Source organism: Gadus macrocephalus, chromosome 15 (assembly GCF_031168955.1).
Source record: "Gadus macrocephalus chromosome 15, ASM3116895v1".
Lineage (NCBI taxonomy): Eukaryota > Metazoa > Chordata > Actinopteri > Gadiformes > Gadidae > Gadus > Gadus macrocephalus.
The window spans coordinates 3,165,770-3,190,181 of record NC_082396.1 but is presented as its reverse complement, the minus strand read 5'-3'; the positions used below and the strand labels follow the sequence as shown (position 1 = coordinate 3,190,181).

At 44.6% G+C, this 24,412-nt stretch overlaps 3 protein-coding genes across 6 annotated transcripts in view; 2 read left to right on the top strand and 1 right to left on the bottom strand.

The window, feature by feature from the left end:
• The first annotated feature begins 1,483 nt into the window (after positions 1-1,483).
• On the top strand, positions 1,484-20,635 carry LOC132472987 (NACHT, LRR and PYD domains-containing protein 12-like). Of its 4 annotated transcripts, none has more exons than XM_060072892.1 (14): positions 1,484-1,620; positions 7,480-7,576; positions 7,691-7,810; positions 8,439-8,555; positions 8,628-8,744; positions 12,001-12,061; positions 12,214-12,442; positions 13,047-14,829; positions 15,066-15,239; positions 17,583-17,756; positions 18,214-18,387; positions 18,642-18,815; positions 18,990-19,036; positions 19,778-20,635. In XM_060072892.1, the coding sequence occupies exons 2-14, from the start codon at positions 7,494-7,496 to the stop codon at positions 20,338-20,340; spliced, it is 3,816 nt and encodes a 1,271-aa protein (XP_059928875.1). In that variant the 5' UTR covers positions 1,484-1,620; positions 7,480-7,493; the 3' UTR covers positions 20,341-20,635. The 4 variants fall into 4 exon arrangements, with proteins under 4 accessions (XP_059928875.1, XP_059928877.1, XP_059928878.1 ...); XM_060072893.1 differs by lacking the exon at positions 1,484-1,620 and adding an exon at positions 1,667-1,742; XM_060072894.1 differs by lacking the exon at positions 8,439-8,555.
• Positions 8,764-10,822, bottom strand: LOC132472988 (putative nuclease HARBI1). Its single transcript, XM_060072896.1, has 3 exons — positions 10,356-10,822; positions 9,903-10,286; positions 8,764-9,789 (listed from the first exon to the last, which is right to left on the bottom strand). The coding sequence occupies exons 1-3, from the start codon at positions 10,714-10,716 to the stop codon at positions 9,770-9,772; spliced, it is 765 nt and encodes a 254-aa protein (XP_059928879.1). The 5' UTR covers positions 10,717-10,822; the 3' UTR covers positions 8,764-9,769.
• Positions 20,636-23,634: 2,999 nt separating the features above from the next.
• The window catches only part of wdr27 (WD repeat domain 27), a 22,768-nt gene continuing 21,990 nt past the window's right edge, over positions 23,635-24,412 (top strand). Inside the window, exon 1 of the mRNA XM_060073817.1 lies at positions 23,635-24,412. This exon is cut by the window's right edge and continues 101 nt beyond it. Coding sequence (XP_059929800.1) covers positions 24,376-24,412 — 37 coding nt within the window. The 5' untranslated portion in view covers positions 23,635-24,375.

Here is a 24,412-nt window from a genome sequence, read left to right as displayed (position 1 = left end):
GCATCACATTATCAGACCCGTAAAAAATGAGCTGTGGCTCAACCTGTAGCGAAGAGGAGACGAAATGTCTTTTGGATATTTGGGCAGACGCCAACATAAAAAGTATGTTGGAGAACAGTTATAAAAATTCCGACGCATTTAATACATTCAGTACATGGATGGGGGAGAAGGCGTTTGAACCGTAATAAAATCAACGTTGTCGTGCCAACCGCCTCTGGTCCTCCAAAAGTAAGAGGGCAGCACGCTGAATCTCCATAACCTCCATAGTTTGTTTTCTTTGTTTACTTTTTTTTTATGCGTTAACCTGCGTTACCCCGCCCCCAACCGTCTTGTCCAATGATTGAACGATCTATGCACACACGTGTGTTGTGAACAAATTCTCGGACTGCACCAAACCAAAGAATAAACATTGCGTTTTGGTCCGGACCATAGAGATTGAACTAAGGACAAGTTGTTGGTGCCTCATTTTATGTGTAGGGACCCTAGTCATGCTACTGCAGAGGTTTGGGGCTATTTTTAGCAATATTAGTGGTTCAAAAATGCAGATTTGGAAGCGAAACGCACTGCCCCAAGCCAATAACATGGAAGCCAAACATTGCGCCGGGCAAACTCTAATACTCGATTTTCAATGAAAAAGGTATCTGGAAGGCTTATTTGATGGTTTTCCATGCCAAAACAAAGACCCTGTGTTCAATTTTCGCCGGAATTACACTTTAAAGAAATATAGACCATGGATTATGTTATCTAAATGGATTCTTTACACATTCTACATGACAGGAACTGTTTATGAAGTTATGGTTATAAAAGGTGTTGAGGAGAAAAAAGACAGTGAATAACATTATAGGACATGTAATGTATTAATTTATAATGAGTTATGATTCTTTCTCTTCAATGATTCATCATTTTGGGTCAACAAAAATATACAAATACTGCATGTTATATCGGCCCTACAATAAGATACAGGCACTGCATGTTATAGAGGCCCTACAATGACTGATATATAGGCCCTACAATAGCGTATACTGCATGTTATATAGGCCCTATAATAATGTTATATAGACCCTACAATAACATAAACAGAATTTTATATAGGCCCTACATAAACATAATGTTACATAGTCCCTACAATAACATATAGGCCTACTGCATAATACAGGCCCTACAATAACATTTACTGCATGATATATAGGCCCTACAGCTACAGCGACTGCATCGCTACTGCACGTTTGTGTGTGGTCAGACATGTTCCTGTTACCACTGTGGGTTTGTTTTTTGGCTGAGCTCAGAGTGAACCCTTCGTGTGGGAGGATGAAATGACGGTCATGACCGGTTAGCAGGTTGGTGACAATGATTGATTGGATGTTTGGATCGTTCGTCGATATTGGTATTGACGTGCTGTTACCGTGGCAACTCCCGCCAATCCTACGCCAATGGCAAGCCACCACCTCATGTTTGACAGGAGCTTCAAACACGCCCTCGGGGTTCAGACGTTAAGGTCTGCTACCTCATTTCAAACTCACCTCATTTCAACTTCCCTCTTCTACAAATGTTTCATCCCTCGCATTGGAACTTTTTGTACTTTATACTGTCTGGGGCGGATCACGTCAAGAAAAATATAAGGTAGACCTTGTTTACTACGGTATATATTTTCTTCAGGTTTTAGTCTATGTTTTTTATCCCTCGCATTTGTACTTTTATTACTTTATACTGTCTGGGGCGGAACACCACAAGAAAAAGATAAGGTAGACCTTGTTTACTACGGTATATATTTTCTTTAGGTTTTAGTCTATTTGCGTTCGCACCAAACGCTAGTGATGGATTCAATGATTCCTTTCCTTGATTCAGTTCGCGTCGGTCAGTTCGCCAAGAAGAGTCGTTCGGAATCGGAAGTTTCCGGTTCCATGATTCGAGCCGGTGAATCGAATCATGGAATGCACGTTTCTCAGCTGAGTCAGTCAGACTCAGGTCCAATCGCGTTCTCATTATCGTGGAAGTCGGTCATCAATCAACATTACAACTTTAACCAAATGAAGCGGGATGGGGGGGGGGGGGGGGGGGGGAGATGTAGTTGATTATTGGATGTTATGTTTATCATATCAGCAAGATAATAAACTTGATTTAGCAATGATGGTGGGGGTCCCGGGTGGAGAACGAACCATGAAAGAACGAGACAGATTTTGCAAGTGAAGGTGCATAGAATAATACGCAAGTGAAGGTGCATAGAATAATACACGGAGTCGGGCTGTGTCTCTTAGTAACATGTATTAACGAGCTGGCACATAAACGACTGACGCGTGTAGACTACCCGAGTGCATACACACACAAGCCCACCAGAGGGAGCTGTCGGCTTGCATAACACTACCCTACAACAACAGATTTATGAGACATTCAAATATTTGATTAATCTGGCATGATACAGAAAGTACAAAGACAGCATGCATTTACCATTTCACTGATATTGAATTGTACTATCGTTGCTCACTAAGACTCTTCCCTCTTCACCACTCACAGTCAGTGAACAAACAACGCGAGTCCGCGACTAGTGAGTGGGAGGAGTCGAGTCTGAGAACTAACGAGAGAGAAGAATCAGTTTGGTTCGTTCTTGTTAAAGATTTGTTCATTCGAACTGATTCATTCAACCGGCCAACCGTTCCCTGCAGTGCAGTCCAGGGTGAACCGTAGCATGTAGGAGACAGTGATTGTTGCCGTTTGCGATTCCCGGAGCTCTATATATAATATGTAATATAATATAATTGTATCTATAATATCACGGCCAAAAGCTCTCGTAGGGATTGGGCTTCGCAGGGTTTGTTTACCGGCATTGCCATGGTTACCGGTCTTGTGTGTTCCAACGGTTTATTAGGTATCTAATAAATCGTCTAATCAATACTTGCCTCCTCCGTGGTCAATGCAATATTATGAATAGACTGCGTCGGGTTCTCCGACGTCTCTCCCTCTTCCACAACAGGTAAAGACATGCAATGGTGGTTATCTCGGCCATGGTTGAGAATGAATTGGCATGAAGCACCGTTGGTGGGCAAAAGATGTGGCAAGACTAAATCGCCAAAACTTGCACAGCGACAGATTATGATTTGTCTGTCAGGGTGTGTGTGTTTCCCTGGTTTTCCCTCCTGTGTTGATTACTGTTCCCTCCCCTAATGTGTCTCAGCTGTTGCTCGTTGTGTTTGTTATTTAAGCCCTCGTCTTTCCTTTGTTCCTTGTGCTGTCATTGTGGTTTGTCGTGGTTTGCTGTGGTTAGTGTTGGTGGTTAGTCTTGCGTGTTCCGTGTTCCCTGTCGTCTTCCGAGTTCCCTGTAGTCTCCCGAGTTCCGAGTTGTCTCCCGAGTTCCCTGATTCCTGTGCCTTAGCCTTTAGGCTTGAATAAAGTGCCGTTTCCTGAAACCGTCTGCGTTTGGGTCCTACCTGCCTGCATGCACCCCCAGTTCCTTAACAGAATGACAGCACCACTATGGGACCCAGCGGACGCTCAATTTGACCGTAAGTTGGAGGATTTTCTAGTCAAGTTAAATAAGGCAATAGATCGCTGGGAGGGTTTGGGGGACCACCTGGTTCCTCCTGGTCCTCCAGCTCCCGCACCGACTCCGGTCCCCGAGCCCTGTCCTGTTCCTGAGCCCACTCCTAGCCTTCCAGAGGGGGACCGGCCTCTTCGCCTGCTTGAGGTGGTCCGCCCTCCGCTCCTGCCTGAGGGGGCCCGCCCTCCAGACCGTCCAGGGGAGGCACGCCCTCCGCTCCTGCCTGTGGGGGCCCTCCTCCACTCCTTCCCGAGGGGGGTTCCCCTTCAAGGCCTTCCACCAGAGGGGACCCGCCCTCTACCCTGTCCACCGGAGGGGACCCGCCCCCTACCTGGCCTGCCACCAGAGGGGACCCGCCCTCTGCCTGGCCCTCCTCCTGAGGGGACCCGCCCTCTGCCTGGCCCTCCTCCTGAGGGGACCCGCCCTCTGCCTGGCCCGCCTCCTGAGGGGACCCGCCCTCTACCTGGCCCGCCTCCTGAGGGGACCCGCCCTCTACCTGGCCTGCCTCCTGAGGGGACCCGCCCTCTACCTGGCCTGCCTCCTGAGGGGACCCGCCCTCTACCTGGCCTGCCTCCTGAGGGGACCCGCCCTCTACCTGGCCTGCCTCCTGAGGGGACCCGCCCTCTACCTGGCCTGCCTCCTGAGGGGACCCGCCCTCTACCTGGCCTGCCTCCTGAGGGGACCCGCCCTCTACCTGGCCTTCCTCTTGAGGGGACCCGCCCTCTACCTCGCCTTCGCCGGCCTCCTGAAGGGTTCCGCCTTCACCGCTGCCGGCCTTCTGAGGGGGTTCTGCGCCACTGCAGGTCTCCTGAGGGACTGAGCCCTCATCGTCCTTGCCGCCGGCCTCCGGAAGGGTTCCGCCTCCACTCTGCCTCTGCTTGCCCCCCAGGCCGTCCGCCTGAGGCTCCCTGCCATGCCCTGGGGCAGTTTTCTGGCCGCCCGCTGGACGTCCCTCGGCTCTGCCCCAGTCCATTTATTTTTTTTTGATTCCCCCCTCCTGGCGCCCCTCCACCCACCCGTTTTGGGTTTGACTTTCTTTGTTTTTTTTGCTTGTCGTGGGTCGCCTGGGAGTCGACCCTTAAGGGGGGGGTACTGTCAGGGTGTGTGTGTTTCCCTGGTTTTCCCTCCTGTGTTGATTACTGTTCCCTCCCCTAATGTGTCTCAGCTGTTGCTCGTTGTGTTTGTTATTTAAGCCCTCGTCTTTCCTTTGTTCCTTGTGCTGTCATTGTGGTTTGTCGTGGTTTGCTGTGGTTAGTGTTGGTGGTTAGTCTTGCGTGTTCCGTGTTCCCTGTCGTCTTCCGAGTTCCCTGTAGTCTCCCGAGTTCCGAGTTGTCTCCCGAGTTCCCTGATTCCTGTGCCTTAGCCTTTAGGCTTGAATAAAGTGCCGTTTCCTGAAACCGTCTGCGTTTGGGTCCTACCTGCCTGCATGCACCCCCAGTTCCTTAACATTGTCGAGCGAAAAAAATTGGGGGACAACGCGAACGGGCGACCACCAATGTGTCTTTTGGTCAGGCCTGTCGCAATAAGCAATAAAGCAATCTAACCAAAAGACACATTGGGCCAAGTTGTTTGATTTCTAACTTCTCTTCCAATTTTAACCTCTCAAATTTTTTTTTTAAAAAGAAACTCAACACTGTTTATCACAGGTGCAACACCGCTCGCTATATCTGCATTTGATATAGAAACGATGAAAGATACGTGCGGAATAATTTGAGTTAAAACAACAACAGTTCTAGAATATGTCCATGGGGCAGAGTACTTTACGAACATATAGGCGTCTTTTAGGGCGGATTGCAATTCTTGTTGCAGCCGGCAGGGTTTTGCGATAAACAAATGGACAAACGTGGTCGCTGAGCTATCCTGCCCCACATTGCATGACACGTTAAACTCAACTCGAATCACCACCATCATCCAAAATTTGATGTCAACAGACCAAAAATAGTCGGAAAGCCTACAGAAACTATAGATGGTTAATGTGAAATTCACATTATTAAAACTAGACTTGGAGCCATGTACATGTGTTGATATGCCGGTCAGCGCGATGTCTAACGGTTTAATTTAACGGTTTTAAATGACAAAATGCACGACTTTCCGTTGCTTGTCGAGGTGAGAAATGGTCTCTTCCCTTATTTTATCGCAATTTATATAGTCTATAGACAGAACGTCTTACCTGGTAGAGTTTGTGTTGACGTGCGGTGTGCGCACGTGCTTGTGTGTGTTGTGTGCGCGTTTTCGTGCACATGTGCATGCTTGCGGTGTTTATATGCATTCGCGCTTGGCACATGCACACTTGAGTAACTTGAGTAACTGGTGCGACAGGCCTGCTATTATAGTAAGATATAATGACTAATATAACGGTTCAGTGTTACACTTGACAACATTTTCCAGACACAAATACAACTTTAATTGAATGGTTCACTATTGTGCTTCTCTGAGCAATGTGGTAAACTAAACCTTGTGTCCGATACTGAAGTGATTAGTTTGTCTTGATGCTAGTCCCAATGAATATAAGGATGTGAACGAAATCCTGAAAGACCTAATATTAAAATCACAAGTTCAATATTTGTGTGTAGTCTGGTTTATAAATCCTCCTAGTAACATGATGCTGGACTGTACCACTTTCACAGGGGGGTTCCTGCTGCTATGGACTCAATACCTATGGTTTAAATCACAGCGAGAGCCGTAGAGGGAGAGAAAGAGACTCCCAATGCTGAAATAATCTGTGTTATATTATTGATAATAAGAGCATGCCATATAGATTACACATATCTATCTCCATATAACCATATCTCCATTTTACCCTTCCCCCAACCGCTTCACACACCCACCCAACAAAGGGGAATCAAACCGTCCCAAGAATCAAAGTTCAAATAAGTCCAGAACTATAGTACAATTTGTCAGCCACTGTTCAGTGGGAGAAGTGGCACCTTTGGTCTGCTGCCAAGGCTTTGAATTTTGGGACAAAAGGTGTGATGGCCAGACGAAGACACTGATGCAAATGTTCATTGGTGATTCGGCTGCGGTATTGGTTCTTCACCATGTTTATAGGAGCCACATCCAATGTGTATGCTCCATGTGGTTTGACTCCCGGGTGACCTGGTTGACGCGCTGTGTTGATGTTTCCCAATGTTTGTTCTATGCAGCTGCGTGAAGCAATGAAGGATCCGTGCGATCGTCTCCAGTTTGCAACTTGTTTATTACCGCACCATGACACCAATTGCATGTGAATACGGAATATATTCAGATAGATCCTCAGTGACATAACAACAACTGTAAATATATGGTACTTCTAGCGCATTTCTTTTCCGGCTTCGGCATACTGTATGGTTATGAAGGCGTTGTGGTTGGTTGTGGTCTTAGTGAAGCAGCCTTTCAAGTTGGAGTAGGCCGGAATTGCGCAACAATTGGGGGATGGGGACCCCCCCCCGAATATTGACGGGTATTTCGCTCACTGCTGGTAACAAATAAATTAGAAAGCACACCGTGTGAAGTTTCTTTTATCGTTTTGGCAAGTAGCCGTGTAATAAGCGGGATAATGTATAGAACGTCGCCGGTCACGGCCTCTGGTCTCTTTGTTTTTCTCTGTCTGAGCTTGTACTCATCAGAGCTCTCTGTCTCTAACCCATATTATAATGAAGTCATTATTCTTCATTTCTGAGAGGAGTCATGGAACAGCAGTCTATAGGAGGCTAGTCTGAGAGGAGTGTGAACTGGGAGTGGATTTGGTCCTACTGGTTGGTTCCCAGCGTAATTTCCTTGTCACGGCCTCACCCAGAGTCTAATCAGTCTCACTCGGGTCAGGTGAGGCTGCCTCAACCATCACAACCGGCCACTAACCCATTTTTACAAAACTAAAAGGCTCTCTTACAAACTCAGACTGAAAAGTGATCAAAAAGCATTCAAAAGGCAAATAAAGTGTTCACTGAGTTGTGTGTGTTTGTGTCCAGGTCGCCAGTCTGCTATGGAAGAGGAGAGAAAGGAGGGGGGTCCGCCCTCTAAGACCACTCTGTCTGGGGAACATGGTTGTCAGAGCAAAGCTAAGAGGTAAGAAGAGGATCTCTCACTGTCTGGGACAGTTGTCCATCTCAGAGCTCAGCGGTGATATATCATGACTCCATCATTACTCTGAGTAACAGCTGTGTGTGTGTTGTGTTGAAGCCCGGAGCAGCAGGAGAGAGCAGACTCCCCTGCATCCAGCTGTGACTCCATGGAGACTGAACACTCTATGGATCCACCTGTTACGTTTAAAGATGGAGACGTCCAACCTTCTAAGAAAAGGTGAGGATTCAGCCAATACTCAGGGCTATTCAACATGTGGCCCTGATGATCACCTTTATCATCTGCATCTGCGTTGCATGGCTTCTTGGTCCAACTCAGAAACCCTTCACAGACCGCATGCTAGCTGTCCTTGGAGATGTAGATGCCGATGATAAGGTGAAGGAGAACAGTCTATAAGAACAGTACCAATGTCTGATCACATGATCACCTCGTGCTGGATTGATTTATAGCTGAGGCCATTTATTTTGACTGTTGCTTTGAATAGTATGAATAAAATGAATCATAAGACTACCAGCATATTCAAAGAACAGAGTACATGAGGAATATTGCAGTTCTGTGTAGAAATGTATTCTGACTGCCCCTCCCTCCCACTTATATTTATATTTCAGTAATCTTGACTCATAAGAAGGCAGTTGAGTAGCCCCTGTGTTATATTGTACAGATGATAGTCACTGTTTGTTCATTGTTTATTGTCTTAATGTATTATGCACCTTATTCACCAAGACAAATTCCTTGTTGGTGTATAACCCTTCTTGGCAATAAAATCCTTCTGATTCTGATTCCGATAAATTATCAAATGAAACGACATCCTCCTATGCCAACTTCCCTTTGGTGTTTGTTTTTCTAGAAGGAGGCAGGGGAGAGCAGACTCCCCTGGACCCAGCTCCCCTGTCTCCATGAAGAGTGACCGATCTATGAGTCCACCTGTTCAGTTTAAAGAAGGAAATCAGTCCATTGACAAGAGGTGAGGAATTATAAGATGCTTAAAATACAGATTCTATCAAACGTCTATAAATCCTGGTTCTCGTTTTTCTAGAAGAGTCAAGCAGGAGAGGGCAGACTCCCCTGTACCCAGCTGTGTCTCCATGAAGAGTGACTTGTCTATGGAACAACCTCCTGAATTTAAAGATGGATGTCCATCCAGAGAGGAGAGGTAGGAGTTTCAAAAAGACGATCAAACAGACCAGGGGTCTCATTTATAAAACTGTGCGTGGGATCGTTACTAAAAATGTGCGTACGCCCAGAAGCCAAGTTTTGCGTGCGCCAAAAAATATTCGGATTTATAAAACACTGCGTACGCACACCTGTACGCAATCGTTGCTTTATAAATCACATACTGACTACAATTGTGCGCAGCTGAATCAGCTTCACGTTCCGCCCTCTACACGCCCCTTTTTAACCATAAATGGTCAATGCAAATGACCTCATGAATGCGATCTGCATATAAAACAGACTCAGGTGCCGGTATTATGTCTTGTTGGAACTTGGAAACAATGGCAGGACAGAGAAAAACCAAAAAAAGAAACTTCACGGAGGTTGAGGTGGAGACACTTGTGGGTGAGGTGGAGGCCCGAAAAGAAATTTTGTTCGGCGGTCACGGAATCGGGATCACCAATATTAAAAAAAAGAATGAGTGGCAACATGTTGCTGCGGCAGTGAACGCTGTCAGTGGTACGGAGCGGACAGTACCCGAATTGAAAAAGAAGTGGTCCGACATAAAGGTACATTTTTATTTCCTCACGCACAGCACGTTTATAATTAATTGCTCAAATGTAACTGGTCGTATAGTGAAGATCGTTAATTACAGGTGGGTGCAAAGCAGAGGCTGTCCTCGCAACGCCAGAGCGTGACTGCAACTGGAGGGGGACCCAGTACTCCTGACCTAACCCCGATTGACAGGCAAGTTGCATCCATCATTGGCACCGCAAGCGTGAGTGGCATCGTGTCCGAAAGGGAAGGGGACACTGACAACACAGAAGAACAAGGTAAAGCTGATTTCTGTTTTTTATAGATTTATTATCGATCATGTAGGCCTAGTGCAAGCTATTTTGCTTGTGCGTCCTCCAGAGTCAGCGGTCGGTGGGGAGGAGGAAGATGATGCCGGCGAGGGGCCCTCGGCCGCAGGTCATCCGGCTGCCCCAACCCCCAGCACCAAGCGTCAGTCCGCTGGTCGGGTCCTCACAGACGAAGTTCTGCAGCTACACAGGGAAACAATAGATGCAGTCAACAACTTGACTGAGGAGATGAGGCAGATTCGACATGTCATCACCGAAATTGCCACAACATTAAAAGATGCTTTGAAAAAATGAACCTTGAGTCGTCTTCATCTCATAAACGCCGCATGACATCCGCACGTACTCTTGCACCCTGTTGAAATCCGACTTGCCTCGGAGGGGGCTGGGCCTCCGGGTCAAGCTCGGGGGGAGGGAGGTCGGGGGGAGAGGGATGCCGTTCCTCTGGGACAAATTGTGCAGCACGCCGCAAGCCCTTATAATGCGGCACACTTTGGCAGGCTGGTATAAAAGCCTCCCCCCCGACGCATCCAGAGCGCGCCACCGGCACTTCAGGAGGCCGATGGCGCGCTCCACCACTGAACGAGCACGGCCATGGACCTCATTATAACGTTGTTCCTCGGCGCTTTGCGCGTTCAAAACTGGGGTGAGGAGCCAGCGTCTCAGGGGGTATCCACTGTCCCCTGCAATGCAGAAAATCATTAGTTATGTCAAGAACCACAATGTTACATTCCTCTTTAAAAAAAACTCACCTAGAAGCCAGCCATCCCGCCCCGCGCCTGCCTGTAGTCTGTTCCCTACACTACTGTGCGTCAGAATAAATGAATCATGTGTTGCACCAGGCCAACGTGCCACTATGTTTGTGAAGTTCATATGGGCATCACATACAACTTGAACATTAATAGTGTGCACGTGCTTGCGGTTGACGTAAGCAAACTCATGTTCAGATGGAGCCCTTATAGCAATATGAGTGCAGTCAATTGCGCCGATTACGTTTGGGAAATCGGACATTGCTGCAAATTGCCTTTTAATCTCGGCCTGTTCTTCCACTGTGTAGGGAAACCTTATGTATCGACTGCCCATATGTATGATGCCATTCAAAACGCTGGGCATTAGGGCACTGAGGGATGGCTGTGATATACCGGATCTACAGGGTGGAAAACAAACAAAATTAGCACAATTATGCTTAAATGTGAAAGCAGGTTGTAAGATGCAGCTATATGAATCACTTAACTGTCTGCCAATTCCCGTTGGAAACAGCCGGTTGCCAGGAACCCCAAAGTGGTGAGGACCTGTGTCTGCACCGGGATTGCGTGGTTCCTACGTGTTGCCCTTTCCAATGCTGGACCCAGTTCAGCACATAGATCCAAGAGCATAGCTCTAGGGAATCTAAAACGGCTCATTAGCCAGTCATCATCATGGGCCAATAAGTCGTTATGGTCCCTGAAGACCCTCTCCCTCCGAATCATGCCATTTGCATGGTCCTCCAGCAGTGCCAGCAGTCCCAGCAGTGCCATGGTGCAGAATTACGCACTGGGCTCACCGCTGTATTTATAGGGTTACGGTAATAAGACTGACCGAGAACAGCTTGGTTAATCAGTTTGTAATCACCCACGTAAAATGTTCTTGAATATAACCCCTTTTGAATGCCTGATTTGTCCTGAAAAGCATCAAGAGGAACGGACTATAATATAACGATTGTGATGAGCGTGTGGCTTGATTTTCCACACTTGGGATTTAATTGACATTTGATTTTGATTCTGTGTTTACCGTGTCACATAAAAATATTATGTTATTGACACATGTTGGACAGATGCTTTATTCCATGGAGTCGCGCCGTCCTCTCCTCCTCCTGCGATCCGGGAGTGGACAGTATGGAGTGACGGGATTAAATAGGCCCATAGAGAATTTTAATTTTAATTTAGATTCTAAGGAGCTGTTTCTGGAGTTATAACTGAGAAATAACGCAGTTGGCTAAAATTATTCTGATTAGGCCCTACTATGATTTAACACATGATACGGGTTGAAATTCAACTTAGGAAGGGGGATGATAAAACATAATCGTTCTACTCCCTCTGCATTTCTTCAGTCTGACTTCAGTTCACCACCACACCGTCTGTGTCGCCAATTCTCCTTTTCCTCCAAACCATGCGTACGCATGGGTCAGAGTTTGCTTAGGGCTGCGCACATTTTCCCGCCAAGTTGGTTTTTTATAGATCACAACCTTGGCGTGAAAAGTCACGTACGCAACTTTCAGCCCCGTTTTGTGCGTACGCAACGGTTATAAATGAGACCCCAGTTGGTTGCTTTCAGACTCTACCGATGTTTACAAGTTAGGAAAATTGTCATGTAGTCTGTGCGTGTGTGTTGGTGTGTTTGTGTGTGTTCTCTCCAAAGACAATCCCAGGAGAGGTCAAAGGTTACCAGTTCTCAGCAGCATCCAACAGAGCTGATCAAGGTGTGAAAATGTCCAACAAGACATTTGACTTTAGCTCTACATGAAAATTAGAAAGCATAATTAGACCTCTTTAGACCAGCGGGACGTGAATCCAGGACAGATGCTTCTGATGTCCCAGGTTAGTCAGAGGAAAGTTGTCCTTTCTGTTCCAGAGGGTTGAGGAGAACGCACACGCTTTCCTGGACGAGGAGCTGAAGAAGCTCTGGAGGGATCACTTCCCAGATTACCCACAATGCTCAGAGAGTCAGTGCGAGGAGGAGGAGGAGGTGGATGGTAAGAAAGAGGAGCAGAGGAGGCGCGCCATAGAGGGAGTGGTGGACATCACAAAGCTCTGCCTGATGGAGATGAACCAGGAGGAACTGGCCGACACACTGGGGGACAGTAAGAGAAATCCTTAAGTTGAAGCCCAGTATAAAACTAACTTTTCAATGTGGAGATATCTTTCCTCTTGGGGGTTAAATTGTTGGATCCAGATATGTAGGGTTATTGTGAGGCTGTTTGGTTAATGATTTGATCCAGATATGTGGGGGTATCAGGTTAAATGGCTTGATCCAGTTATGTAGGGTTATTGGCGGTGTATCAGGTTAAATGGTTTGATCCAGATGTATAGGTTTATTGTGGGTCTATCAGGTTACTTCTATACTAAGGCACTATCTATGTTACATCAGCATAGCAAGTCACATTCCACTGATGCAGAAAAAAATGATAGCATTACATAGCCCGTTCCAACACATCTAGAGTAGAATATATTATAACTGTCATCATACCAATTATATTGCTGTGAAAATAAAATAATCAAAGTAGGTCCTGAAGTTTTGTATTCATAAAGCAGACCTAGAAAAGACAAGCTTCTTTGACCACAAGACATTAAGCCACGAAATATCATGAAGTTCAGCACTTAACAAAATATATTGACATGTGTCCTCTGATATCACCATCCAATAAGTGTTAACCACTAACTCTCTTCTGTTGTTTACTCATTTAGAAACTGCAGTGTGCCAACGTAAAATTAAGTCTCATCTGAAGAAGAAGTTCAGGTCTTTATTGGATGGAATCGCTACAGCAGGACAGCAAACAGATCTGAATGACTTCACAGAGATCTTCGTCAGAGAGAGAGGGACTCGAGAGGTCAACAAGGAACATGAGGTCAGACTGATTGAAACAGCTTCAAGGAAACCAGCCAAGGAGGAAATACCAATCAAATGTGAAGACATCTTTAAACCCTTAGCAGGCCAAGATCAACCAATAAGAACAATAATGACAACTGGAGTCGCCGGCATTGGTAAAACCGTCTTAACACAAAAGTTCACTCTGGACTGGGCTGAAGGCAAAGCCAACCACGACATATACTTCACATTTCTCTTCCCTTTCAGAGAGCTGAATTTACTTAAAGGGAAAGAGTTGAGCTTGGTGGAACTTCTTCATCACTTCTTTATTGAGACCAAAGAGGCAGGAATCTGCAGATTCAACCATTTCCAAGTTGTCTTCATCTTGGATGGTCTGGATGAGTGTCGTCTTCCTGTGGACTTCCAGAACAACCAGATCTGGACTGATGTCACAAAGCCGACCTCAGTGGACGTGCTGCTGACAAACCTCATCAGGGGCGACCTGCTTCCCTCCGCTCGTATCTGGATAACAACACGCCCTGCGGCAGCCAATCAGATCCCTTCTGAGTTTGTTAACATGTTTACAGAGGTGAGAGGGTTCACCGACCAACAGCAGGAGGAGTACTTCAGGAAGAGATTCAAAGAGGAGACGCTGGCCAGCACAATTATCTCCCATGTGAAGAAATCACGAAGCCTCCACATCATGTGTCACATCCCAGTCTTATGTTGGATCACTGCTACGGTTCTGGAGGACCACTTCAAAACATCCAAGATCAGGAAAGAGATGCCCAACACTATGACGCAGATGTACAGCCACTTCCTGAGGGTTCAGTCCATACAGGCAGACAGGAAGAATCATGGCAGAGCTGCAACAGATCTGCAGTGGAGTTCAGAGATCAGGGAGATCATTGTTTCTCTGGGAAAACTGGCGTTTTACCAGCTGGAGAAGGGAAACCTCATCTTCTACGAGGCAGACCTGGCAGAGTGTGACATCAATATTGGAGCAGCCTCAGTGTACTCAGGAGTGTTCCCCGAGAACTTTAAGGAGGAGTGTGGGCTGTACCAGGACAAGGTGTTCAGCTTTGCCCATCTGAGCATCCAGGAGTTTCTGGCTGCCCTTTATGTCTTTCAGTCCTTCATCAACACTGGTGAGAATCTGCTTTCAGAAGAACAACAACCCGACTGGTATGATAAACATCACCTCCTCTACCAGAAGGCGGTGGACAAGGCCTTACAGAATGAGAATGGACACTTTGACTTGTTCCTTCACTTCCTCCTGGGCCTCTCTCTGGAGACCAATCAGATTGTCCTACAAGGTCTTATTGGAAAGACAGGAAATACATCACGGACCAATGAGAAAACAGTGCTTTACATCACAGAGAAGTTAAATGGAAATCTCTCTCTAGAGAGAAGCATCAATCTGTTCCATTGTCTAAATGAGCTGAACTACCGTTATCTAGTGGAGGAGATCCAACAGTTCCTGACATCAGGAAGTCTCTATAATTGTTTAGATCGTGATCAGTGGTCAGTTCTGGCCTTCATCTTACTCTCATCAGAAGAGGAGCTGGACATATTTGACCTGAAGAAATACTCTAAAGAGACTGCTAAAGAGAAAGGTCTGCTGATGCTGATGCCAGTGGTCAAAGCCTCCAAAAAAACTCTGTAAGTTCACTAATAACATGTATTACAATACAGACAACACAATATATATAATACTAGGATATAAAGTTATGAACCAAAATATATCTTTAGGTGTACTAATAACATGTACTATACAAACAACATAATATGCATAATACTAGAACATAAAAAAAAACATTAACAAAACATAGAGACACTACAAAACCACTTTCGATATTCAAAACTTTCTAACATGTACCCATTTATTTTGTGTGAAGGCTTAATGGCTGTCATCTGTCAGAGAGATGCTGCGAAGCTCTGGCCTCAGTTCTCAGCTCCCACTCCTCTAGTCTGAGAGAGCTGGACCTGAGTTCCAATGATCTGCAGGATTCAAGAGTGAAGCTGCTCTCTGCTGGACTGGGGAGTCCACACTGTACACTGGAAACCCTCAGGTCAGTTTTCAATTACAGTCTCTTTTTAAAGCTGTGCCTCCTTTGATTCATATTGACGTCCAACACCGGATCAGTTAAAGATGTAATTAATGAACATTACCACGTTTGGATAATAGTTTGGGATCCAATGTATTTATATTGCCTTCTGTCGTGGCAATTCCTCTATCAGATATTGCGTCTAAGACAGATGAGATATTTAGATGCAAAAAGCACACAATACTTGTGGACAATTGCTGGTCATAATGATAGTACGAACCAAGATACATCACAACATGCATCAACAAACAATAAAACAGGCATACAACACAATAATCTGAGGCCTCAAATGGGAGTTCGCCCTGCGTCTCTCTAAAGGTTTGCAAGGAGAAGTCCACTGCGTGGCTAAAGTCAGGATTTCTTATACACTAAAGCTAAGGCCACACTGCACGCGTTTTTCGGGTTAAAAAACGTGCATAACGTGCCTAATTTGACGCTTGATCATTGTGTGTCACAAAAATGGTTCAACGCGCCCAACGCGCCTGTGGCTGCGCTGGATTTAGGAGTCCGAGGTAGGAAACCCAAACGCCGCCATGTTTTGGTGCATGATAGAGCATAGATCAGGTTAGATTAAATAATCTCGGATATAAATAACAATAATCGGGTTAAATAACTTCACATGGTGTGTCTGGTGTGTTTCCAGCATTCGTAGTGTTGATCAGCAGAGAAATAGTCTGCCAAAGACGTTGAGGTTGCTTAGCAACCAAAGACGCTGTCCATGCAAGTGAATGGAGCATTCCCTCTTCGTCATACCTATCAAACCAAACATCCTTCACATTCACAGAGCGAACATTATGAAAGTAAAATGCACATTTCTCGCAAAAAATGTTAACATGAACGCTTTTAATGGCGTAACTATGTTACTATTTCCACCCAGAATAAAGAAAGATGTCCGCCATATGTTTCTGTGCAAGCGTCACTCGTTACTCTCTGCCAGTGACGTCGGGTCAAGCTCCACGCTGGTTTGCTATCGCGGCTAAGCGTCACGCGTAGGCGCGTCAAAAGTTCAATTTTTTGAACTTTGCGCGTTGGTGCGTTGGGCGCGTTGGTGCGTTTACGTGCGTATGGCGCGTCTAACGCGCCGCTTTAACTCGTCTACGCGCCTACACCAATGGTTCCCTATGCAAAAATGCAGATTTTCAACGCCAACGCGCGTGCAGTGTGGCCTTACCTTTAGATTGGGTTCTTGAGGGCAGCTGTCCCCCAATAAATCAAAAGCCTTCGTTAACCAGTTGGTAATCTATTGATTGAAGCTCCTCAGGATGTCATAGAAGGAGGTTGTGGCCGTGCCTTATCACATGGAACCACTTGCTTCTCGATGCTCCCCAGGGGGTCAAGGAAACAGGCCCAAACCAACGAAAGGCAACACGGGAACGGAATGTGAAAACAGATTGCATCACATGAAACACAAAGGTTTACATTTTAGACGACCATGAAGAAGAGCAGGGTGGCAAGACCGTACACGGAATAGTAAACAAAACCTAAGTTCATTAAGAAAAACGTGACATGTGGATTTTCCATCACACCTCAGCCGATGTGTCTGGTGATTCACGTACAAAGTTCTATACCGTGTGTCAAGGGGTGAGGAGTTATGTCATTTAATCTGTCGCTGTAGTGCCCCCCATGATCCTATTTGGATTAATTTAAGCCTGGTTAATCTTGAGCTATTTTTCTAAAAGTATACCGCGTTTGTTGATGATTGCCCTAAATCCAGCCCGCCTTTAGACACCTAAAGATGATTGATTGTTTGGGCTAATTTGGCAATCCGGTGGCCATGTTTTTCCAGGTTAGTGTCCCTTTTGAACATTTGTTCACCGTGAGAGGAGAATTATTATTATTATTTTTTTATGACAGTAGATCAAAGGGTTCGGGAAATATGAACATCCAAAGTTTGCATTTTCAGTTGATTGCAACAGCACCCCCTATCACCCAATCTGGCTAATCTTCAGAGCAAATAATCTTGACCCAATGCGCCTTTGACTACAGAAAGTTGGATGAGGATTGGTTGAACGTAACCCTGCCTTTTTGTTCCTTCAATTTGACCAATTTAGGGCTCTGTGTAGTTATATGGTGTAGGTTATTTTCTTAGTTTGTAATGACGGCAGACCGTGTATGTTTTATTACAATCTTATTCTATGCATAACATGTACTCAGACATTAAGGTGAAGTCTAGAGTTGTTCTTTAACATTTAATAACATTTTAAGACTGACTTTTGATACATTAATTATGTCAAGTAGTAATGGTTTTTAATCTTCTTAATAGATTTCAACACAGTTCCGAACATGTTCTGTTTATTTTCTGTGAAGGCTGAATGGCTGTCAACTGTCAGAGGGATGCTGTGAAGCTCTGGCCTCAGTTCTCAGCTCAAACTCCTCTAGACTGAGAGAGCTGGACCTGAGTACCAATGATCTGCAGGATTCAGGAGTGAAGCTGCTCTGTGCTGGACTGGGGAGTCCACACTGTACACTGGAAACTCTCAGGTCAGTTTTACTCAACGGTCATACAGTTACACCACAAGGTTCAATATCAGAAACTGTTTAACTGATTTACATCCAGAAAGGAAACAATAAATATATTGTTTTCATAAGATTAACTCCAAATATTTATATTTGTGTTGCCATGACAGTTTCGGTACACATTATACTTTTAGTTTGTTAATGATGCTATAAGGTGTATGTTGTATAACATTCTTATTCTGAGGGTTTAGAGTTGTTTAGTAAAGTTTAATATCTAACAATTCATAAAACAATATTTTTAAGTGAAGTATAAGGATGATTTTTGTTTGATAATTTAACATCTGTGTGACATCTATCTCTTGATATATTAAGATCCAGATTATTCATATTATTTATGATTTCATGCCTGTAAAAAGACTGGTTACAATTCCCGTAACATTTAATCACAGTTCCTTACATGTTGTGTTTGTTGTTTGTGAAGGCTGACTGACTGTCATCTGTCAGAGAGATGTTGTGAAGCTCTGGCTTCAGTTCTCAGCTCCAACTCCTCTAGTCTGAGAGAGCTGGACCTGAGTACCAATGATCTGCAGGATTCAGGAGTGAAGCTGCTCTCTGCTGGACTAGAGGGTCCACACTGTACACTGGAAACTCTCAGGTCAGTTGCACTCAATGTGCATACAGTTAGTAAATCAGAATGTATTCTGATTCACATGGATGTGAATCAGAATACATTCAGATTCACATCCATAAACAAATACATCTCCCTTTAATACAGAATATTCATAAGAATAACTCATCCATGTGTGTGTGTGTGTGTGTGTGTGTGTGTGTGTGTGTGTGTGTGTGTGTGTGTGTGTGTGTGTGTGTGTGTGTGTGTGTGTGTGTGTGTGTGTGTGTGTGTGTGTGCAGGTTGTCTGGTTGCCTGATCACACAGAAAGGCTGTGATTCTCTGGCCTCAGCTCTGAGCTCTAACCCCTCCCATCTGAGAGAGCTGGACCTGAGCTACAATCACCCAGGAGACTCAGGAGTTAGGCTGCTCTCTGCTGGACTGGAGGATCCACGCTGGAGACTGGACACTCTCAGGTATGGAGAGGACAGCTCACCACTTAGGGACGATGTCTCCTACAAGGATTCAAACCGCTGCTAGATTAAGCGGTTTGAAAAGGCAGCTGTAACTCATGTTGTGTAGAAAGATGACACAGCAGATGATGAAGGTGAATGTTTCAACATGCTGCTCTCACTTTGTTCCCCCCCCAGTGTGAAGCACGGTGGATTCCGGAGGCTGAAATCAGGTCTAAAGAAGTGTAAGTGTCCGTTAAGTTTGATTCATCATAACACACTAACTATTGAGATGGAAAATCCATCCACACAGCAGTAGGTGATGTCCTTTTATTCAAATCCTACTGGGAATGAAGATGATGGCTGACATAATTTATCTTCAGCAATCTGTTGATGAATCCTCAACCAACTAGTGATACTACAAATGATACACAAACTGATCTAGTATTGTGTGTTATGGGGGTAAAGGAAGCATGATCATGGTGGAATTACAATATAAAATGCCTTTATCTTTTTTCTATACTTCATTGGTTAAGGTCGGTTTTAGTTTAGTTGTAGTCCAGTGAGTGTTAAACCGGGCTGACCAGACAAAGCTGGCCCACATCATCAGCCTCACTGCATCAGACTCACTGTATTTGACTCACTGCATCAGGCTCACTGCATAAGACTCACTGCATCAGACTCATTGCATCAGGCTCACTGTAGGAGATGATAGAGCTTATGGCTGTTGGACTGAGGCCTTTCTTTCCACATGCTCACGGTTGTGACATCATCATTATACCGCTGTGGGATTAGAGACACAACACCCCAGCACGTTCATGGCAATCAGTGGAGACGCCAATCAAGTTCTCCAAACCCAGATTTATACATCTTTATCTAGCCACTCTTTTCTTCTCATACATCTGTTCTGGGTTACATTGGAGTGATTAAGTGTTATCTTATTTCTTTGTGTTTAGAAGCCTAATCATGTTGTGTTCTCCCGTCAGATGCCTGTGAAATCACACTGGACCCAATCACAGCACACCAAGACTTCTCTCTCTCTGAGGACAACAGAAAGGTGACACGGGGTAAACGGGGCCAGTTCCGGGGCCAGTATCCTTATCATCCCGAGAGGTTTTTGCCCCTTTTCCAGGTGTTGTGTAGAGAGGGTCTGACTGGCCGCTGTTACTGGGAGGTAGAGTGGAATCATCATGTTTGGATAGCAGTTACATACAGAGGAATCCAAAGGAAAGAATGGGTTAATGAAGCATTTCTTGGAAAAAACGACAAGTCCTGGAGTATTGAGTGTAATAATGGTGGTTACACTGCCTGGCACAACGATGGAAAAACAGACGTACCTCTCCCCCCCACTGGCTCCAACAGAGTAGGAGTGTATCTGGACCGGCCTGCTGGCACTCTGTCCTTCTACAGTGTGTCCCCAGGTGGAGGAGGGTCCTCAGACACACTGACACACCTCCACACCTTCCAGTCCACCTTCACCAAGGAGGACCTCCTCCCTGGGTTTAGGTTAGAGTGGCGGGAATCCTCAGTGTCTCTTTGTCAGATTTAGCAACACACACACACACACACACACACACACACACACACACACACACACACACACACACACACACACAAACATAATAAAATAAATGGTAACGATTGCCTCCACAAACTATTATTGCTTCGCTAAGGTGAACCTTTCATCAGGAGGTTATTTTGGAATTGTTTTGTTAAAGGATCATGTATAATAGGGGCGACAGTGGTGGGAGAGCCGGTTGACTTGTAACCGGTAGGTTGCTTGTTCGATCCCCGGCTCCTCCTAGACGAGCCTTGAGGTGTCTTGCAAGACGCCTCAACCCTGACGGCTCCTAACAAGCTGGCTGTCGCCCTGCGTGGTCGACTCCGCCGTTGGTGTGTGAATGTGTGCGTGGACTGCTGTAAGTCGCTTTGGATAAAAGCGTATGCTAACCGCCCAAGATGTGCATGTAAATGTAACACGCAAGCCTAGATTGGGGTTGAATTATGTAGACCCTGGGTTTTTAAAGTGTCAGAGATTGAGCCCCCCCTCAGAGAACCACATTTACAGAATCTTTGTGTTTTAAAGATGTTTTTGTTCTTTTACACATTTGAAACATTTTAAACATCTTTGTGCGTTTTTAAAGACATAAACAAACAATGGAACAATGAGTGTGCGTCTTTGATTTTTTTTTTTCATGTTGCGCCCCTCTTGAAGAACTCTGGCGCCCCCTACCGGAGGCGCGTACCACTGTTTGAAAGCACCCTGATATAGGCTTTATATAATGTATTTACTCTATATTACATTCAAACACATTGAAAGTGTGGCTAATGAAGAGAATTCTGAATTCTGACAAAACGATAGGGACCACTCCACACTTTATTTTGAGGGAGCTCAGCATCAAAGTTATTTCACCACACACTTTAATGAATAATAATTAGATCAGACAAATAAGAAAAATAAATAGAAAAAAGGCATTATAATTATTATCATCAGATATGGGAGATACATACATTTATGAGGCATATAGTTTGTGTAGATAGCGTGTGTTGCCAGAACGGATTGGCAATTTCCAGCCCAACTATAGATAAACCGCCCAATCAACCAAAAACCTGCCCAAAACGTAAATTGCCAGAAAACCGATTAATCACATACTTCTGCAATGGAAAATACACGAATACACACCTAAACGCAACCTCATTATTAACTATGACGTCATGAACATCTCATCTATCTTTTGTCTATGTTTTGTTGATTAATGATCCATTACTTCTCTGTAAGTTTGTATCCTTGTCCATGTAATGTCAATGTCAATCATCTGTCTAACTATATGCTGTGTTGCTTTTATGCTTTTGTATGTTCTATCTAACATCAACCTGCCAGGGACTACAGATGAAAAATAGTTTTTTAACTGAATCTGGTGCATTTATGTGTCCGATGTAATGGCCATGTTGATTAATGCACACTGTACCTTTTGAATAAATAAATAAATAACTCATCCCATTGAAGATCCATCTTCTGCTGCAGTGTGTTCTTTACACAGACCTTATGAGGTTTGTGTGTGTGAGAGATAGATGAAGATTGTTTAAGCATTGTTTTTAGCATTAAGCTTCTCGGGAGTACACCCGGATATGTAGCAAGCACCTAGCCTCTAGCCATATACAATAAACGGGGGTCCCCACAGAAAAACCTCATTTCCAATCGATTAATCATTTTAGAACTAGTGTACCAAGTAATAACGTCACCGTTTAAGATTGACATTGTGTTTTTGATGTCGACTGATTTATGAATAAATCGATAGAGGATGTTATGTGTCTAGACTTGTCCTATACTTTATATTTTATTACGTTTACCCTGATAGAAGAGAATGAATATACAAATAATTAATTAATCGCGACTTTCTGCAAATAGTTCAAGGAAAGATCTAATTTCCTTGAGGGGTGTTTACTTGTGTCAGCCTGAAGAGGTCAGAGGTGAAAATATATATATATAAATATATTTTACTGAGTTAAATTTCCAATACGGGGGGGGTAGAATGAGTGACCTCGATTAACATTAGAAACCTCCTGGAATGTGATAAGTGTGAGAGAGAGAGAGAGAGAGAGAGAGAGAGAGAGAGAGAGAGAGAGAGAGAGAGAGAGAGAGAGAGAGGGGGGGGGGGGGGAGGGAGAGAGAGCGAGACTATACAAATTCTTTGTATCGTTTTTTTTTTGGATACCAATTCCAGAAACATTGTTTGAATCGAAAGGAAAGAATGTATTGCTGGTTATTAAGCCCACAAATAAAATGCAGACTTCCCATTGAAGAAAGACTGGGGGCAGGTAATTTCAACATCAACATAAATGGAGCCTCTTTTTTTTTCCACATGTGAATTGGGATCTAAGTGGCCTACATATTCCCGTTGGCCAAATCTGATCTAAGTGATTCTCACTGTTGGCGACAACCTGATTGAAATCAATACGACAGGAACGCATGGATCGAAAGAGCGCTTGTTGTAGTACAACTTCGGAAAACTGTAGTTCCACGCTAGAGACGCTAGAGATCAGCAATACTCCCCGTCGCGCAATGACTTTGGTTAGGAAAGTGGAGTCTAATTCATTTTAAACAGCGCTGTCTTTTCCTATGTTCTAAATGAAGCACCGTTTCATCTCTCGTTGATCCAATGACGTTTTCCACAAAGGTTAAGTAAAGGGGGCATAGAGGTTAGATGATTTGACTATTCGTAGAGGCCCCAGGTATGAGTGTGATTTGCTGTTAAAAGCCATTTTGAAATCTTCTGACATCAAGTGGGCGTGTCCACCTAGATGTGAGCTGGATAGATCAGTACCAGCCTACCCAGTGGATTGTAGCAAACGTTGCTCATCTATCCATCATACATCTTCTAGGTGGACCCGCCCCCAGTGTGAAGATATTGTTACGTTTTGGCAAAGAGCCGTGTAATAAGCGGGATACTGTATAGAACGTTGCAGATTATTATCAAAAATAATACCTTTCAGGGCGAAGCAAGACACCTCCACTTTGCGTCGGGGTCCGGTTTGCCCTGTCGGGGCTTATTTTCCCAATAATGACCGGCGTTCTGTGCAATATTATCCCTTACATATTGCATATAAGTCCAGACCAAGATAAAGGTTGTACACGAGAGACATACGAACGTACGCTTACCACTTTTGTAAATGCCATACAGTACATTCGGATTGCATGATAGGAATAGATCTGTTCCGATTAAAATTCTAATCGGATAAGTGTCCATGTACTGTACACGTGGCTACTAGTGAGAATCACTTGGGTCGGACCTGGCCAACAGAAATATTTTAGGCCACTTGAATCCCAATTCACATGTGGGAAAAAAAAAAGAGGCTCAACTTGATGTTGGAATCAACTGCCCCCAGTAGTCTTTCATAAATGTGAAGTCTGCATTTTATTTCCGTAGGCCTACGGTGTATATTGTGTGCCCAGCAATAAATTAATTAATTAAGATTCAAACAATATTTTTCTGGAATTGGTATCCATGGTTATAAAATTCACTTCTACTGCTTTACTGCGTTTCTCATGCGTCTTTTCGTAGAGTCGGTAAACTTCGTCGGCAAACTTCGTCGGCGGCCTGTTGCTTTAAATATTGTCGCCGTGAAGGATTATGGGATACCACTATTTTTAAACAGTTGGCCCCCTTTCTGAACGACTCTGGAAACTAATTTCCAATTAATTTCACGGCGCCCCATTCTGACGTTTCAGAAAATCCGTGTAGGCCTGCAAAGATTATTAAGACTAAGCGAACCCACTGCGATATGACCATAAAACGTTTGATACAAGACTTTGTACATCGTTATTTTGATGATGGAACTACGCATCGACGGGTCTCAGATGCTAGGTAGGTAGTTGGCACCATCTCCTGGTAAAAAGCAGAATTACACTTCAGATACAGACTACGTTGTGATGTGGTATCTAGGCAACCTCTTGTATCATGAGCAGAGGGTACCTCCCACAACATTGGATATGCTTCTTTTACCTTTATCCTAGCATATTTGAAACGTAGTCAGTTGAACATATCTCTGCGGGGCGAACACTTTATTATTGACCCTAAGAAAAATGATCGCAGAGAAATTTACTTTTACGTGCGACCAGT